The sequence below is a fragment of the Pan troglodytes genome, chromosome 12 (genome assembly GCF_028858775.2).
Source record: "Pan troglodytes isolate AG18354 chromosome 12, NHGRI_mPanTro3-v2.0_pri, whole genome shotgun sequence".
Taxonomy (NCBI): domain Eukaryota; kingdom Metazoa; phylum Chordata; class Mammalia; order Primates; family Hominidae; genus Pan; species Pan troglodytes.
Genome location: NC_072410.2, coordinates 95,468,660 through 95,483,804, shown reverse-complemented (window position 1 = coordinate 95,483,804; position 15,145 = coordinate 95,468,660). Strand labels below are relative to the sequence as shown.

General features: G+C 53.4%; 3 protein-coding genes across 4 annotated transcripts in view; 1 reads left to right on the top strand and 2 right to left on the bottom strand.

The window, feature by feature from the left end:
* The first annotated feature begins 46 nt into the window (after window positions 1-46).
* SNX17 (sorting nexin 17) lies at window positions 47-6,624 on the top strand. The gene is made up of 15 exons (XM_515357.8): window positions 47-236; window positions 700-774; window positions 2,064-2,181; window positions 2,688-2,752; window positions 3,302-3,412; window positions 3,526-3,616; window positions 3,785-3,872; window positions 4,120-4,189; window positions 4,492-4,584; window positions 5,004-5,207; window positions 5,342-5,467; window positions 5,602-5,679; window positions 5,809-5,883; window positions 5,975-6,016; window positions 6,102-6,624. Exons 1-15 carry the CDS (start codon window positions 174-176, stop codon window positions 6,213-6,215), a joined length of 1,413 nt encoding a protein of 470 aa, XP_515357.3. The 5' UTR covers window positions 47-173; the 3' UTR covers window positions 6,216-6,624.
* Window positions 6,625-6,730: 106 nt separating this feature from the next.
* On the bottom strand, window positions 6,731-10,348 carry ZNF513 (zinc finger protein 513). Of its 2 annotated transcripts, none has more exons than XM_016943104.2 (4): window positions 10,261-10,348; window positions 9,593-9,748; window positions 7,963-8,550; window positions 6,731-7,867 (listed from the first exon to the last, which is right to left on the bottom strand). In XM_016943104.2, the coding sequence occupies exons 2-4, from the start codon at window positions 9,615-9,617 to the stop codon at window positions 7,041-7,043; spliced, it is 1,440 nt and encodes a 479-aa protein (XP_016798593.1). In that variant the 5' UTR covers window positions 9,618-9,748; window positions 10,261-10,348; the 3' UTR covers window positions 6,731-7,040.
* A 357-nt stretch (window positions 10,349-10,705) lies between these two features.
* The window catches only part of PPM1G (protein phosphatase, Mg2+/Mn2+ dependent 1G), a 28,172-nt gene continuing 23,732 nt past the window's right edge, over window positions 10,706-15,145 (bottom strand). The window contains 6 exon segments of the mRNA NM_001246455.1: window positions 10,706-11,314; window positions 11,635-11,737; window positions 11,985-12,114; window positions 12,861-13,095; window positions 13,439-13,579; window positions 14,160-14,575. Coding sequence (NP_001233384.1) covers window positions 11,108-11,314; window positions 11,635-11,737; window positions 11,985-12,114; window positions 12,861-13,095; window positions 13,439-13,579; window positions 14,160-14,575 — 1,232 coding nt within the window. The 3' untranslated portion in view covers window positions 10,706-11,107.

Below are 15,145 nucleotides of genomic sequence, written 5' to 3'. Positions count from 1 at the left end.
GCCCAGGCGATTGCGTCCCAAAACCGACGTCCCACGGCCTTCCCACATCGGATCGCAGGGCTCCCAAAATGGCGAGTGAGGCTGCGGGGACTCGCTGAGCAGCGGAGGGGGAGCGTGCAGAGCCGCTGCGGCCCTCACAGTCCGGAGCCCGGCCGTGCCGTGCCGTAGGGAACATGCACTTTTCCATTCCCGAAACCGAGTCCCGCAGCGGGGACAGCGGCGGCTCCGCCTACGTGGTGAGGAGCGGCCGGAGCCGAGCCGGGCCGGGCAGGGGCGGGGATAACGGGCCCGAGCCGTCTCGGAGCGGCCTCTGAGGCCTGACCGCCACCCTTCGGGCCTGGTCCTGGGCCGCCGACTCCCGACGGCCTCTCTGGGAGCTTATCTCATGTGTGTGATTCGTGGCAGTGGTTGCCCGAGCTCCTGTAGGCCCTTAGGCCGGGTCGCTTCCCCGAGCTAGGCCGCAGCTGCCCTGGTGGGCGTCACTGGCCTCTTGGGCAGTGAGACTGCAACACAAGCGTCCGAATTTCCCCCGGACTGGCTCTTCAGCTTTGGGACTTGGCCCTGGCGAAAACAAGCGAACTAACCCTCGGGAGATTAGCGCGTTACTCCGGCGAGTTGCCAGGCAACTTCCGGCCAGGGTTCTCAGGGGGGTTGCGCAGACCGCAACCCTAAAATGCTTGACTACTTTTGTGTCCTCAGGCCTATAACATTCACGTGAATGGAGTCCTGCACTGTCGGGTGCGCTACAGCCAGCTCCTGGGGCTGCACGAGCAGGTGGGACTAGCACCCCTGCCTTGAGACAGCTTCAAGCCCTTCCCTACACGTGGACATCAGTGTCTCCCTTTACCCGCTCTTCTTGTTCCCGTAGGCTGTAGTTCCCCTTTAATCACTGCCACAGGGTAGGGCCCTGGTTTATCTTGTCTGACATTTCCGGGAACTCCCTAAGAAGCTTAATGTCCGCGCAACAAGTGCTCCTTCCTGTTCTTATATTCTGGTTTTCTGTCCAGTCTTACTGCTCTAGTAGCCTTTACCCTTGCATGGACAAACCAACCCCTCCCCCCACTACCTCCACCCAGGCTGTCAAAGCACATTCCTTCTGTCATCTGAGCGGCAACTTGAAATTCTTTTCCCTGTTTATACAAACGATTCACCGATTTCCTTTTGTGTTCTTCGGCTCATTTCAGTGTGTTTAGCTGTGCCAATTATCGTTATGTATCTGTGATGCAATGTTTCTCCTCCTTCCTTACCAGATCATAAACTCTATCTAACTCAGTAGAGCTCCACTGATAATTAGTTGTGCAACCCTGAACAAGTTACCTGATATCTTTTTTTGGGACGGAGTTTCTCTCTTGTTGCCCAGGCTGGAGTGCAGTGGCACGATCTCGGCTCACTGCAACCTCTGCCTCCTGGGTTCAAGCGATTCTCCTTCCTCAGCCTCCTGAGTAGCTGGGATTACAGGCAGCTGCCTCCACACCCGGCTAATTTTTGTATTTTTAGTAGAGAGGGGTTTCACTATGTTGGCCAGGCTGGTCTCAAACTCCTGACCTCAGGTGATCCACCCACCTTGGCCTCCCAAAATGCTGAGATTACAGGCATGAGCCACGGTACCTGGCCATTACCTGATTTCTTTGGGCCTCAGTTTCTACAACTGAAAGATGGATTCTTTGATCTGCAAAGTCCCTTTAAGTCCTAAGATATTTTGTGAACAGACTTAGCTATTAACTGTGCACTTTATAAAGCCCTTTCCTTCCTTTAAGGGTTCAGTGAACAGTCTTGCTAGGTGGTCAAGGGGCTCCCTGTAGGTCCTGGCCCAGTACAAATCCTCCCCGTACTGTGGAGGGGCTGACTTGTACACAGTAAAATAGAGAACAACTTATATCTAGGACAGCTCCCTTGAGGTGCTACTGCTGTCAAAGGAATTGTTTCTCAGATGACCAGGGTAGACAGGGGAACAGGGACTGAGGGAAGGGAGGGGCACCCAAGAGAACATTATGAGCATATGTAGATTGCCTCATCTCATTTTCTGTGTTTATGTGAAGGGTTGTATCTCTTTCTCTAAATAGCTTCGGAAGGAGTATGGGGCCAATGTGCTTCCTGCATTCCCCCCAAAGAAGCTTTTCTCTCTGACTCCTGCTGAGGTAGAACAGAGGAGAGAGCAGTTAGAGAAGTACATGCAAGCTGGTGAGTGGTTGCAGGAAACTAGGTTGACTATATTGAGGACTATGGGGAGAGACTTAAAAACAGCTGGTTCTGTGGAAGGGCCTGATTTAATTTCTAGATCTAGGAAGGCTCTTGTTTGATCTGTTGTGCAGTTAGCAAAGTAAATAGTCTACGAGGATGTGTAACTCTGTGTACTAGCAAAACAATTTGGGCACTAACATCTATGAGAAATACTAGTATAACACTAGTCTTAATATCAGTGGAGAGAACTTAATTTGTATCTGATGTGCTTTAGATTAACATCATTGTTATTTCCCTAGTTCTATAGACTGGACTCACCTAGATGGCAGCCAAGGGTGGGGCAGGTGAAGAATTTATGCAAACAGTGAGTGAGGTGAGGCCAGCTGGGGGATGTGGCAGGCCACCATCAGCCCAGGAAATGGGGTCGGGGGAACCTACTGAGAGGAGGACTGGGGAGCCAAGAGTGAGTGCTAAGTTCCTGTAATAATGTTCTTTTGTCCTCGTAGTTCGGCAAGACCCATTGCTTGGGAGCAGCGAGACCTTCAACAGTTTCCTGCGTCGGGCACAACAGGTAGGGCTTTGGGTGGGACCAAGATTTAAGGAAAGGACCTTGCTGGAAGGTCATGTCTTTTATTTTTTTGAGACAGAGTCTTGCTCTTTTGCACAGGCTGGAGTGCAGTGGTGCAATCTCAGCTCACTGCAACCTCCACCTTCCGGATTCAAGTGATTCTCCTGCCTCAGCCTCCCAAGTAGCTAGAATTACAGGCGCCTGCCACCATGTCCGGCTAATTTTTGTATTTTTAGTGGAGACGGGGTTTTGCCGTGTTGGCCTGGCTGGTCTCGAACTCCAGACCTCAGGTGATCCACCCGCCTTGGCCTCCCAAAGTGCTGGGATTACGGGTGTGAGCCACCACACCCAGCCAGGCCATGTCATCTTAATAACAGAGGAGTCATCTTTTTTAATGGAATGGAACTTCTATTCCTATGAAATCAAAGAAATCACAGCCTATATTTAAGCAGCTGAGAATAAAGACACACAAGGGACCTAGAAATAGAGTTGGGCATAGGTCAAGGCAAGGGACAAGGTAGTGCCTCCCATCCCCATGTGTGCTCACAACAGGAGACACAGCAGGTCCCCACAGAGGAAGTGTCCTTGGAAGTGCTGCTCAGCAACGGGCAGAAAGTTCTGGTCAACGTGCTAACTTCAGATCAGACTGAGGATGTCCTGGAGGTGAGGCGCTTGTTCAGCACTGCCCCTTCTTCCCCTGCATCCCGGGGTCCTGGGCTTGGAGAATGATTGGAACCAGCCAGTATGATGAGCTGTACTTCTATCCCTATCCCCAGGCTGTAGCTGCAAAGCTGGATCTTCCAGATGACTTGATTGGATACTTCAGTCTATTCTTAGTTCGAGAAAAAGAGGATGGAGCCTTTTCTTGTGAGTTTCTCTGGACTTGACTGCTTCCTTGTACTTCAGTAGAGTTTGCAACCCCCCTAACTCCCCACCCCCACCCCCAGAATGAACATTGCCTCAGGGCACTTCTTTCTTGATTTCCCTTCCTTTAAATCTCACTATATTTTCCTTTTTTTTTTTTTTAACCCATAGTTGTACGGAAGTTGCAGGAGTTTGAGCTGCCTTATGTGTCTGTCACCAGCCTTCGGAGTAAAGAGTATAAGATTGTGCTAAGGAAGAGGTCAGGGCTGGGCCTGGAAGGGGAGGGGTGGGAGGTGCTGTGCTGGATTGGATTATTGGGCCACATATTGAGACAGAATAATCTGGACAAGGGGGTGTAGTGCTGGGTGTTTCTGCCAGGCCTCCCAAGCTTCCTCCCACTATACCATTAGCCCCTGATAGTTCCATATTGCTCCTGTTTTGCCCATTTTCCATTCTACCTCTTGCCTTAACCCAGCTTAGCCCCATTACCCCTTTCCACCTCACAGTTATTGGGACTCTGCCTATGATGACGATGTCATGGAGAACCGGGTTGGCCTGAACCTGCTTTATGCTCAGGTGAGCTTGGAGCTGCCTCAGAACCCTTCCCCTGAAGAAAATAACTGGTGACTCACTCTCCCAAGAAAACTGCTGTCGTGTCTTTGTTCCCAATTTGTGGGGAAGTTCCTAGAATACTATTAGTGCTGCTGGCACAATATCTACTCTCCCTACTTTTATTAAGCTGACAAGATCAAGGACTTACTGCAAAGAGGTCACTCAAGTGTGGGGCTAGGGGTCAGGCTGGACAGAGGTAATGGTAGACGCTTTCCTTGGATTGCTGACTGGGACCTCCTACTGCCTGCCCCTTGTCTCTACTATAGACGGTATCAGATATTGAGCGTGGGTGGATCTTGGTCACCAAGGAACAGCACCGGCAACTCAAATCTCTGCAAGAGAAAGTCTCCAAGAAGGAGGTGAGCCCTGCCTCCTCTCTGTCTTCCTCTAAGGGCTTGCTTTTTCTTGTGTTTTTTTTTTTTTTTTTAAGACACAGAGTCTCGCTCTGTTGCCCAGGTTGGAGTGCAGTGGCGCGATCTTGGCTCACTGCAAGCCCTGCCTCCCAGGTTCATGCCATTCTCCCGCCTCAGCCTCCCGAGTAGCTGGGACTACAGGCACCCGCCATGACGCCCGGCTAATTTTTTGTATTTTTGGGAGAGACAGGGTTTCACTGTGTTAGCCAGGATGGTCTTGAGCTCCTGACCTTGTGATCTGCCTGCCTCTGCCTCCTAAAGTGCTGGGATTATAGGCATGAGCCACTGCGCCCGACCGGGGTTGCTTTTTCTGAGCTGCCCCATTCTCCCTCCTAATCTACCCCCATGTGATGACCATTTTTCAGTTCCTGAGACTGGCCCAGACGTTGCGGCACTATGGCTACCTGCGCTTTGATGCCTGTGTGGCTGACTTCCCAGAAAAGGACTGTCCTGTGGTGGTGAGCGCGGGCAACAGTGAGCTCAGCCTGCAGCTCCGCCTGCCTGGCCAGCAACTCCGAGAAGGCTCCTTCCGGGTCACCCGCATGCGATGCTGGCGGGTCACCTCCTCTGTGAGTCGGGTTAGGAGGGGAAGGCCTGGGTTGGGGGCCCGGCAAGCCTTGAGCTTAGGTATGGGCTGCAGCGGGTCCGGGAGCCAGACAGGTTGGTCAGAGTGAACTCAACCGAATTCCCTTTCCTCTCCCAGGTACCATTGCCCAGTGGAAGCACGAGCAGCCCAGGCCGGGGCCGGGGTGAGGTGCGCCTGGAACTGGCTTTTGAATACCTCATGAGCAAGGACCGGCTACAGTGGGTCACCATCACTAGCCCCCAGGTGTGAACCTACCCTCAGCCCTCCTCTGGAGCACCTTAAAGCGTAGAGTTTCCAGTACTCAATATGGGAGGCATTAGTGGTGCTGGGCTCAGAGTGACCACTCTCGTCAAGCTGGACACTCTTCTTGCCCTCAGGCTATCATGATGAGCATCTGCTTGCAGTCCATGGTTGATGAACTGATGGTGAAGAAATCTGGCGGCAGTATCAGGAAGGTAGGCAGCAAGTGTGGACTGAGCAGTGAGCAGGTGTGCTCCCCTTGCCTTTTGTCCTAGATGTGAGGCTTGTCTTGAGAGAGAGGGGAAGTGATCCTGCCCTCACCAGCACCTTGTATCTGTCCCCAGATGCTGCGCCGGCGGGTGGGGGGCACTCTGAGACGCTCAGACAGCCAGCAAGCAGTGAAGTCCCCACCACTGCTTGTAAGTATTACCTCCTGGTCAGAACCCTGGCTCTCAGCCCTGCCTCACCTCTCCTAGTGAGTTTCTGACACCTCTGCCTCTTCTTCCCCAGGAGTCACCTGATGCCACCCGGGAGTCTATGGTCAAACTCTCAGTGAGTTCCAGGGTTGGTGAGGTTGCTGTTTGTTGGGGGATCTTGCACGCCCAAGATCTCTGACCCCACCCTGCCTTTGTTACAGAGTAAGCTGAGTGCCGTGAGCTTGCGGGGAATTGGCAGTCCCAGCACAGATGCCAGTGCCAGTGATGTCCACGGCAATTTCGCCTTCGAGGGCATTGGAGATGAGGATCTGTAATCTCCACTGCTTGGATGTCTGCCCTCTACCCCAGAGGAATTTACAGAAACTTGCCCTGTGCCTGTGTCCCCCATGCTAGGGGCGGAGGGGTCTCTTCCTTCTTCCTTCCTACCTTCCCCTTTTCTCTTGGCCAGGGGCCTCGTAACCTACCTTTCCTTGTCCCCTGGGCTGGCTGCACAGAGGATTGCCCCTTCTCTTTTCAGAGCTGGCCCTCGATGCCAAATTAGCATTTAGTATTTTGCACAAAGTCTAAGGGACCATGGCTGCCTGCCTTGGGGAGGAACCATAGCTCCCTCTGGGCCGCTTCTGGCTTCTTGGAGCCATGGGCCAAAGGCCAAGGGGATGGGCAGACGTCTGTGTTTGGTCTGGCCCAGTTCCCCATCATTAAACTCAGCCTGACTGCTGCCTACCTCTGGTTCCCTCTCACTGCCCCTGCTTCCCCCATCACAGCATGGACTACTATGCTAAGGGTAAGGCCAAATTGCCTGCCATTGCCAATTCAGCATAGACATGGCTTTGTTAGTGTTTCCTTTATTATAAAGCACTGAAATAAGTTAAATAAACAGGTGGGAGGCTGGGCAGTCCCCCAGCCGGTTTGTCCACAGCCCCTGGGGGCAGTGGAGGTGAATACAGGGCCCTTCTCACTGAGCTCGTGAAGTGCCTCAGTCAAGGCAAGGCCCCCTGGTCCATATGGGCCCCCCCGCCCATGGGGTTGGGCTGGTCCTTATAGTGCCTACGTTAGTCTGTGTGGAGCCCCTGGCCAGCGGGGGAGAAAAAGGTGGCTTCTGGTCCGTCTGTATAAAACATGGGGAAGAAGGACCTAGTTCAGGATGAGTCTGTATGGACAGCCCGGCTGCCAGCAGTCCCCAGGGCTGGTGGGCCCCGAGAGCTCAAAACAGAGGGTGGGCTATGAGGTGGGGCCCAGCCCTCAGAGGCAGAGAGACCAGGCCCTCCTGCCCCACCGTGGCCATGCACCTTCTGGTGGCGCTTGTAGTTGTCCCAGTGGCCCGTGGTATAGGCGCAGGTGGCACAGCGGAAGGGCTTCTCGCCTGTGTGCCGCAGCATGTGACGTTTGAGGTTCATGCTCTGGTTGCAGCTGTAGTTGCAAAGGCTACACCGAAAAGGTTTGTCACCAGAGTGGATGCGACCATGACGCTTGAGGTTGGCCAGATTGCCACAGGCATAAGGGCAGAGGGGGCACTTGTAGGGCTTCTCTCCTGTATGGACGCGCTGGTGCCGTTTCAGGTTATCCAGATGAGCAGAGGCATAAGGACAGCGGGCGCAGCGGAAGGGCTTCTCACCACTGTGTGTCTTCATGTGCCGGGCCAGGTGGTTGGGATAGTGAGTGGCAAAGGGGCAGAGGCTACAGGCAAAGCCTTTGTCACTGGGGCCCTGGGGCCCCCCACTGGCACCCCCTCCAGCCTCTCCTCGCATGCAGCGCCCACACATGGCAGATCCCAGCCGACTACCCTCACCCTCCTCCAGCTCTTGTCCACAGCCCCGGCAGGTCCAAGGGAATAGCAGCTCTGGCAGTGGTTCTGATCCAGTCCCGCAGAGGCCCTCCCCTTCACCCCGCAGCTGCCCACAGTCTGGCAGGAAACTGGCACCACCTGGTGGCACATGGAGGCTCAAATCTGGAAGGAGCAGAGCATCTGTGGGGACAAAGACCTGGGCTATGAATCCAATCCAAGCATTCCTAGGGCCAGCCACCCATGTCCCAAGATCTTTGGTCCCTGGTGTGTCTTACCTTCAGGTCGCCGGGGCACCGCCCCCTCCTGCTCTGTGGGACTGGGAGGCCGGGCTGGTCGTGGAGCACAGCAGCGGAAGCCACAGGTCGGGCAGGGAGGAGTGGGGGGCCCTGCGTGGGTACGCTGATGCCGCCTCAGGTTGCCCAGGCTGCTGCAGGCAAAGGGGCAGTGGGGACAGCGGTAGGGCTTCTCGCCAGTGTGGGTGCGGGTATGTCGTGTCAGGTTGACGAGCTGGGCTGAGGCGTAGGGGCAGCGGCCACAGCGGAACGGCTTCTCTCCGCTGTGTGTCTGCATGTGCCGCTTCAGGTGGCTCGAGTAGTGGGACACGAAGGTGCAGAGGCGGCATGAGTACAGTAGCCGTGGGGGCAGCAGGGGCCCCCCACCCGGCCCTCCTGCCCCACAACACGGCCCCTCACCTGTCGGCCCCCCACACAGCTGGCAGGCTGGGCCTGGCCTCTCACCCCTGGCCTCCCCTGGACCCCTGGCTGGCTCCTCAACTTCACTCTCCGCACTTAGCGCCCGGCCGCCCCCAGACTCATCGTCGCTCAGCCCATAGGGAAGCCCAGGCCTGGCCCCCAGAGAGTCTCCTGGTGAAATAGACATAAAAAGAGACATCAGCATAGGGTAGGATCAGGCTCCAAACTCTCCCCTTTTCACTTATGGTCTCCCCACTTGCTTGGCTCCACCCTTAGCTTTGATGATCCCTTTAGTTCCCTCCTAGGAATCAAGGTCTCCCCTGCAGTAATTCCAGAAAATTCAACATGAATTGTCTACCTCTTACACTGGACTAATCTAGTGATGGTAGAATTGACCTGTATCTAGTTTCACTCAATGGTCAAGGATCAAGGGCTCACAGTGGATCACAGACTGAAATGAATCCATAATGAAATTAATTCTTGAGACAAGAAAGTAAAAATACGAAAGGGAGAGAGCCCCCAAGACCTTTTTCTAAGCTCTATTGCTAAGGCCCCTTTTAGTAAGGAGCTGATATAAGATAAAACCTATCTCTGAGGCAAAATTTGGAGGGAAGTGGAGACAATGGAAGTAATGCATGTAATACCACTTGCCTGCCTAAAGAACAGATTGATATTTACATGGATCCCCTCAATGACTTTCAAAAAACATCTTGCATAAGTGGATGGGTAGTGCAGCAAATTAGGGTAGGGTGATGCTAAGATCACAGGGAAGAGGGACATGGAAGGATAAAGACAGAAACTAAAACCTCTCAATACAAAAGGAGCTTACGCTGCAGGTGAAAGGGAGTTAGATTAGACCTAAATACTGGGTTGAATGATTCACAGAGAGTTTGCTTCCCTGAACCTCTCTTAAAAGTAAATACACATAAGGAATGGGCTAGGGAGAGGGACAGGGCATTTACTTTTAATCAGTTGCTCCATGTGATTCACCCACCCTCCTATTCCTATCACCTTTGACCAGGCCTCAGAACTTCACCTCAACAAAGTGATGGAAGTGATTGGACCATTAAACAAATGAAGTCATCTAGCTCAAATGTAAACTAAACCAGCCCTCGGTTGTGGCAGGAAATGGTGTTCTGTTCACCTAACCTGCCTCCTGAAGGGCTGGGGTCTCCAGCGGCCGCTAATCCTTAACCAAGACCCGAAAACCCACCTTCCGAGTCTCTCTCGAAGCCCATGAGCTGGTCACTGTTGCCGTCGCCTTCCTCCTCTTCCTCTTCCTCCTCAAACTCCAGATCCTGGCCTAGTAGCAAATCACTCTCCAATACCAGGGCCCCGGGTCCTTCGTCGAGGGAGTCTTCAGTATCCACTGAAGAGGGGAGGGGGCTTGTGGATTCTCCCTCAGGGACCAGCCCTCGTGGACCACACTTCCCGTACTCGCTGACCCACTCTGATTCCCTTAGTGCCTCGGTGGGAAGCTAGGAGTCTGGATCGCCCACTTCATCCCTCAGGAGTCTCCCTCCACCCTGACCTGAGCCCACTCCACTGACCCCACCCCCGCTCCTCTCCCCTCAAGGCCCCTGACCCCTGACCTTTGACCCCCTCGCATTTCACGGGCTGCGGGTGGCTTTGCTTCCTTCGGGGCATCGTGACCGGCTCCAGCCCGACGCGCCTCCGGCCTGCGGCCGCCCGACCCCGCCCCTCCTATCTCGGCCCGCCCGTCTGCCCTTCCTCTCAGGGCCCGCGGGCCGCCCCCATGCAGCGGCGCGGGCCCTGGGCAGCCCCCGGCCCTGGCCCCGGCGCCCAGCTCAGGCCGCTCCCGCCGCCGCCGCCGCTTCCATTCATGGAGCCCCCTACCCCCCTACGGAGACCAGCTGGTACCTCCGTACTCGCTTCCGCTTCCGCCGCCGCAGAGACGCACGGGACGCGTAGTCCGTGGGAAGCGGCCGCGGCGGGAGCCTCAATGGCGTGACCGGGAAGTGATTTTGACGAGGCGGGGAGCAAGCCAATCAGTGGCCGGGGGGAGCCGGCCAGGGAGCAGCGCAGGAGGCGTCCTGCCCGACTCCAGGCTTCAGGCTTCAGGCCAGCCAGACCGGTTCCGACCTGTCCCTGGGGGAACTAGATCATTTCTGGCTGCAGGAGGGGGCGAGGGGCAGCCGCGACGCCCGCCAGGCCGGCCTGCCAGCAGCTCGCTCTGGGCTCCCCTATACACGCGCAGGGCACACACGAGCACACGCACACACTCACATGGGGGCTCGCCAGATGCTACAGATGGGGCCAAGTCGGGGGCCACGGCAGCAGAAAAAAAACGACACGATGCGTACGATTAGGTTTTGGCCTTTAGTCTGAAAAAGTGTTGATTGAAAGTGTACAACAGAGAGCGGGTGCAAGCGGCCGAGGGCCATGGAGCCGCCAATAAAAAAGAATGTCCTTAAATAAAGTGTTCACAGAGTAAAAACCAGAACCGCCAGTCCTTCCCTCCAACACAACAGAGCACAGGCACAGAACCGGTGATGAGCCCGAGGAGCAGAGGCGGCTGGGGAGGACAGCAGAGGCTCCCGGCTGCAGTGTGGAGGGAGAGCCCTCTTTGGAATGGGCGGAGTGAAGCCACCCAGCTCCCCCTGCACACCTCATACCCACTGCTAAGGCTAAAGGAAAAAGACAAAACTCAGTCTCAGGTCCGGAGGGCTCAGAAAACAGTCTAGGTGGGCAGGGGTCTGGATGACTGCTAGTCCCGCTTGGCCTTCTTCTTCTTGTCGCTGTTGCCATTTTCTTCAGCCCCCTCAGTAGAGAGCACCTCCTCTAGTTTTCGCTTGCCACTCTCTGGCTGGAGCTCTGCTGTGTTTCGGGGCTTGAAGCAAATGATGATGCAGGTCATGTTGTCACACCCTGTACCATCCCCAGAAGTGTCTGGTGCCAGGCACTGATCCAGCAGCTAAGAAAGGGATGGGGGTAGCTCAGCCACAGGGTTTGAACACCTTGCCAGGAATCTACAGTCCCAAAAGAGGGCTGGCTTGCTGAGTCAGGGTGGTAGGAGAGGAATGGGCAAGAGGTATCACAAAACGGCCCACCTGCTAGTCCATAAGGCATAAGGCTAAGTCAGGGAAATGACAGAAGGTGGAACTTTGGAGTCGGGGTTTAGCGTCTGTCAGCAATTAATGATAATGCTCCCAGATTGCCGACTTAGCTCAGATGAAAAGAGTGAACCCTGGCTGTGCAGACCAGACACCCTCTCTTCTCCACCCTGGTACTCACCTCTTCCACAATGGATGACAATAACCGAAGCTCCCCATTTTCATCACGCTGGCTGATCTTTGATTGAATGAAATCTACAACTTCCTGGCTGCTCATCACATTCCTGGGGTCGAGAACAACAGTCAGAATCTTCCAGTCTCACTAAGGCAGAGTAGAGGAGTATGGACAGAGGTGGTGGCCCAGGCCAGTGTAAATAACTACAGAAATTCTCAGCTCTGCCTTAGTCTGGGTGCTCTTCACCCACCAAGAGGTCTAGATCTGCCTAGGCTCTAATCCTAGAGGTGCCCTGAGCCCTATAAGAGAAGACATGCTGCAGAAAGGGGAGTTTAGGGCATTCTGCCAGTGCTCACCAGATGCCATCACAGGCAATGACCATGAATTCATGGTCGTCAGTGAGAGTCAGCACCTTGATGTCAGGAAGGGCTGAAATCATCTGTTCCTCAGGTGGCAGGTTCTTGTTTCTCTTATAGAAGTGGTCCCCTGGAGTAAAGGAATGGTTGATGAGCAGTTTGGATACTTCCCACAGACTTGTGTTTGTGGCAGGTCAAACCTTGCCATTCATTTCCCTTCTTTACTAAGTTCCATAATCTAGTGGAATGGGGAACTGAGTCCTAAGTCCTAGTTTTTCTAGTTTCAACCCTGCCACCAGACTGCTGAACCTTAAGAAAGTCACTCACTGGTCTTTTTATTTTAAATCTTTTTTTTTTTTTTTTTTTTTTGAGACGGAGTTTCGCTCTTGTAGCCCAGGCTGGAGTGTAATGGCACGATCTCGGCTCACTACAACCTCCGCCTCCCGGATTCAAGCGCTTCTCCTGCCTCAGCCTCCTGAGTAGCTGGGATTACAGGCTTGCGCAACCATGCCCAGCTAATTTTTGTATTTTTTTTTTTTTTTAGTAGAGATGGGGTTTCACCATGTTGGCCAGGCTGGCCTCGAACTCCTGACCTCAGGCGATCCACCCGCCTCAGCCTCCCAAAGTGCTGGGATTACAGGCGTGAGCCTCCACGCCCGGCACTCACAGGTCTTTTTCATCATTCAAATGTTACATAAGATGGGTATAATGATACCTCTACCCATCTTAGTTATTTCACAGGAATATAAGAACAGAGGTAGTAGATATTAAAGTGCTTTGAAAGGCACAAGCACTAGGAAGATTAAAGTTTGCTACTAGGTAGTCTGGGACAGAGAGAAAGACCCTAGAAGTCTTTCCCAGTTTCTTGGCCCTTACCAATGGCTCTGGAGAGGTTGAGGCCCCCGTTGACTCGCCCATCCATGGTGACCTTGCCACCAGCATTCTTGATGCGTGCTAGTTCTACTTCATCCTCTGGTTTGTGATCATAGGACATGTCTAAAGCTTTGCCAGCCTCAGATACCACACAGCGAGAGTCTCCTGCGTTGGCTACAATCAACTGCTTCCCTCGTATCAGGGCCACCACCGCTGTTGTACCACTGTCAGAGCCAGGCTTAAGAGGAAGAAAAGGAGCATCATGGGGGCTTCTGAACATGCGTTCCTCACTGATGTGCTCCTGATCGTTCACCTATGCTTGCTTTCACTGGGACCCCCAAAAGAGCTTTAACAAACAGGAGAAGCACACATTTCATCTTTCTAGAGACGGCAGCACACTCCCTCTCCCTTGTTTTTAGATAATTCAACCCCAAAGGCTCATTCCCCTTGCAGAATAAATCCCCATGACTATTACTTCCATCCTAAAGTATCAGGGGGATCCCCTGTCTCAAAATCAAAATTAGGGGACTCACACCTGCCTTGTGGCTTTTCAAGACTCATTGCTCCCCTTCCCCACACACCTCCTCTTTGCCTTCCATCCCTGGCACCATCATCTCTTCTTCTTCTTCTTCATCGTCCTCTTCAGCCTCCTCGGTGTCATCCTCATCTTCCTCATTCTCTGCCTCCTCACTGCTGTAGCCATCCTCTTCCTCGCTGCATTCCTGCCAGGGGGAGGATCCCAGACTGCTGAGACTGGGATGATCCCCTCCCTCCCCACAGCTCATACTCAGAATCAAGAGGTCCTGACTGAACACAGGTCCTCAAAACACTGAAAGATACAAGTATATGGTCATGAAAATTGGGGGGATGGAAAGGGCTAGCATGAGTACAACTGACATCCTGAACTGGGCTTAGCAGTCACTAGCAAAAAGCCCAGGACAAGGCAAGGGCTGCCAGCCAAAAGTATCTTTCAGGCACTGTGGCCAGAAAATAAATTTTCCAGAGAAGAAAACAGTCAACTAGCCAAGGTAACAACTGTCTCCTTGTTCTCTCTCTAGGAGACAGACTCTGAAAAGCCAGAACTAGATCTCCTTGTTATAGTATCAACAAAGGAAGAGGTAAGAAGGCAAATGGTACCTGTGATGATGGAGCTCAATGAATTCAAGACTAAAGCTTAGAATACAGTGGGTCTTGGGGGATGATGTCAAAATAGGAGAAGGAAAGAGAGTTGAAAACTACAGACGGCAACCAAACAGGACCTCTCTGCAACTTCAGCATCTGCCTGCCCTCACGGGCCCTTACCTCACTGTCTTCCTCTTCTTCCTCCGCCTCATCTGACTCATCCTCACTGTCCTCAAAGAACTTGGACTTAGCAACTCGAGGCAGCTTGTCAGAGGCTGAAGAGCAGGAAGGCCCAGCCTCACCAGTGGGAATGCCAGGCTCACCAACTTGGCCTGCCTCAGTCCCACGTTCCGAGTTGGAGGAAAAGCCTGTGTAGGCCTTGGCTGTGGGGCCATTTTCTTGTGAAGGAGTTTCCCTAGTTGAGTCCTCAGGTCCTGCCTCCCCATTGAGGCCCTGGGACCCTGGTTCCTCGCCTGTCCCACCTCCAGATTTGCTGTGGGGAGGGCCCTTGTGACAGTTCTGCCCGTAGCGTGTCAGCAGCTCTTCAATAGTCATGGTAGCCTCTTCATGCAGCAGTGCAGCCTCCTCATTGTCCACTGCAGGGAAGAGGCTAAATCAGAGCCCCCATGCCAGACTCCTCATGGGATCCGTCCCTCTCACTACCTCAACAGCCCTTGCAGCCTCTAACTTCCCCACAACCTCCCACTCCCAAGGTTCCTCTCGCTCAAGTCTCAGAAGAACATGCCCTAGCTCCTCCTCCTCCACAGACTTCTTTTGGTTTTTGTGTTTCATCGCCTTCTTAATCAAAACAACACTAGTTACTACACTTTCCCTCTGACGTCTCATTTGTTATTGTTAAGTTGTAAAAACCCTATTCTGGCTGAGGATCCAGGAAGCGCACAATGCTACTGTGAATTAGGATTTAGGCTTAATGACTGGCTATTGGGGCTAATAACTGCTCCAGTCTTGAGGGGAAAAAAAAGCACATAAATACCAGCAGGAACCAGGAAGACCCCATCACAATGACAAAAGATAATGTACATACAATGCTTACAGCTCAGATGCCACTCAACGAAGATAATTCTCTCCCTCCTTTTCATAACCACATACAATGCAGGAGAACATCATAGGTTTCTTTAACATAAGGACTCCCCAGGTCCCTAGAA

What these genes read in the sequence shown, in the direction of transcription:
- ZNF513 (XM_016943104.2), bottom strand. Translation starts at nt 9,617, where the DNA reads ATGGGCTTCGAGAGAGACTCGGAAG. An exon ending in CTTCGAGAGAGACTCGGAAG is followed by an intron (nt 8,551 to 9,592) that starts GTGGGTTTTCGG and finishes CTATTTCACCAG; the next exon opens with GAGACTCTCTGGGGGCCAGG. An exon ending in GGTGCCCCGGCGACCTGAAG is followed by an intron (nt 7,868 to 7,962) that starts GTAAGACACACC and finishes TTGTCCCCACAG; the next exon opens with ATGCTCTGCTCCTTCCAGAT.
- SNX17 (XM_515357.8), top strand. Translation starts at nt 174, where the DNA reads ATGCACTTTTCCATTCCCGAAACCGAGTCCCGCAGCGGGGACAGCGGC. An exon ending in GCGGCGGCTCCGCCTACGTG is followed by an intron (nt 237 to 699) that starts GTGAGGAGCGGC and finishes TTGTGTCCTCAG; the next exon opens with GCCTATAACATTCACGTGAA. An exon ending in TCCTGGGGCTGCACGAGCAG is followed by an intron (nt 775 to 2,063) that starts GTGGGACTAGCA and finishes TTCTCTAAATAG; the next exon opens with CTTCGGAAGGAGTATGGGGC.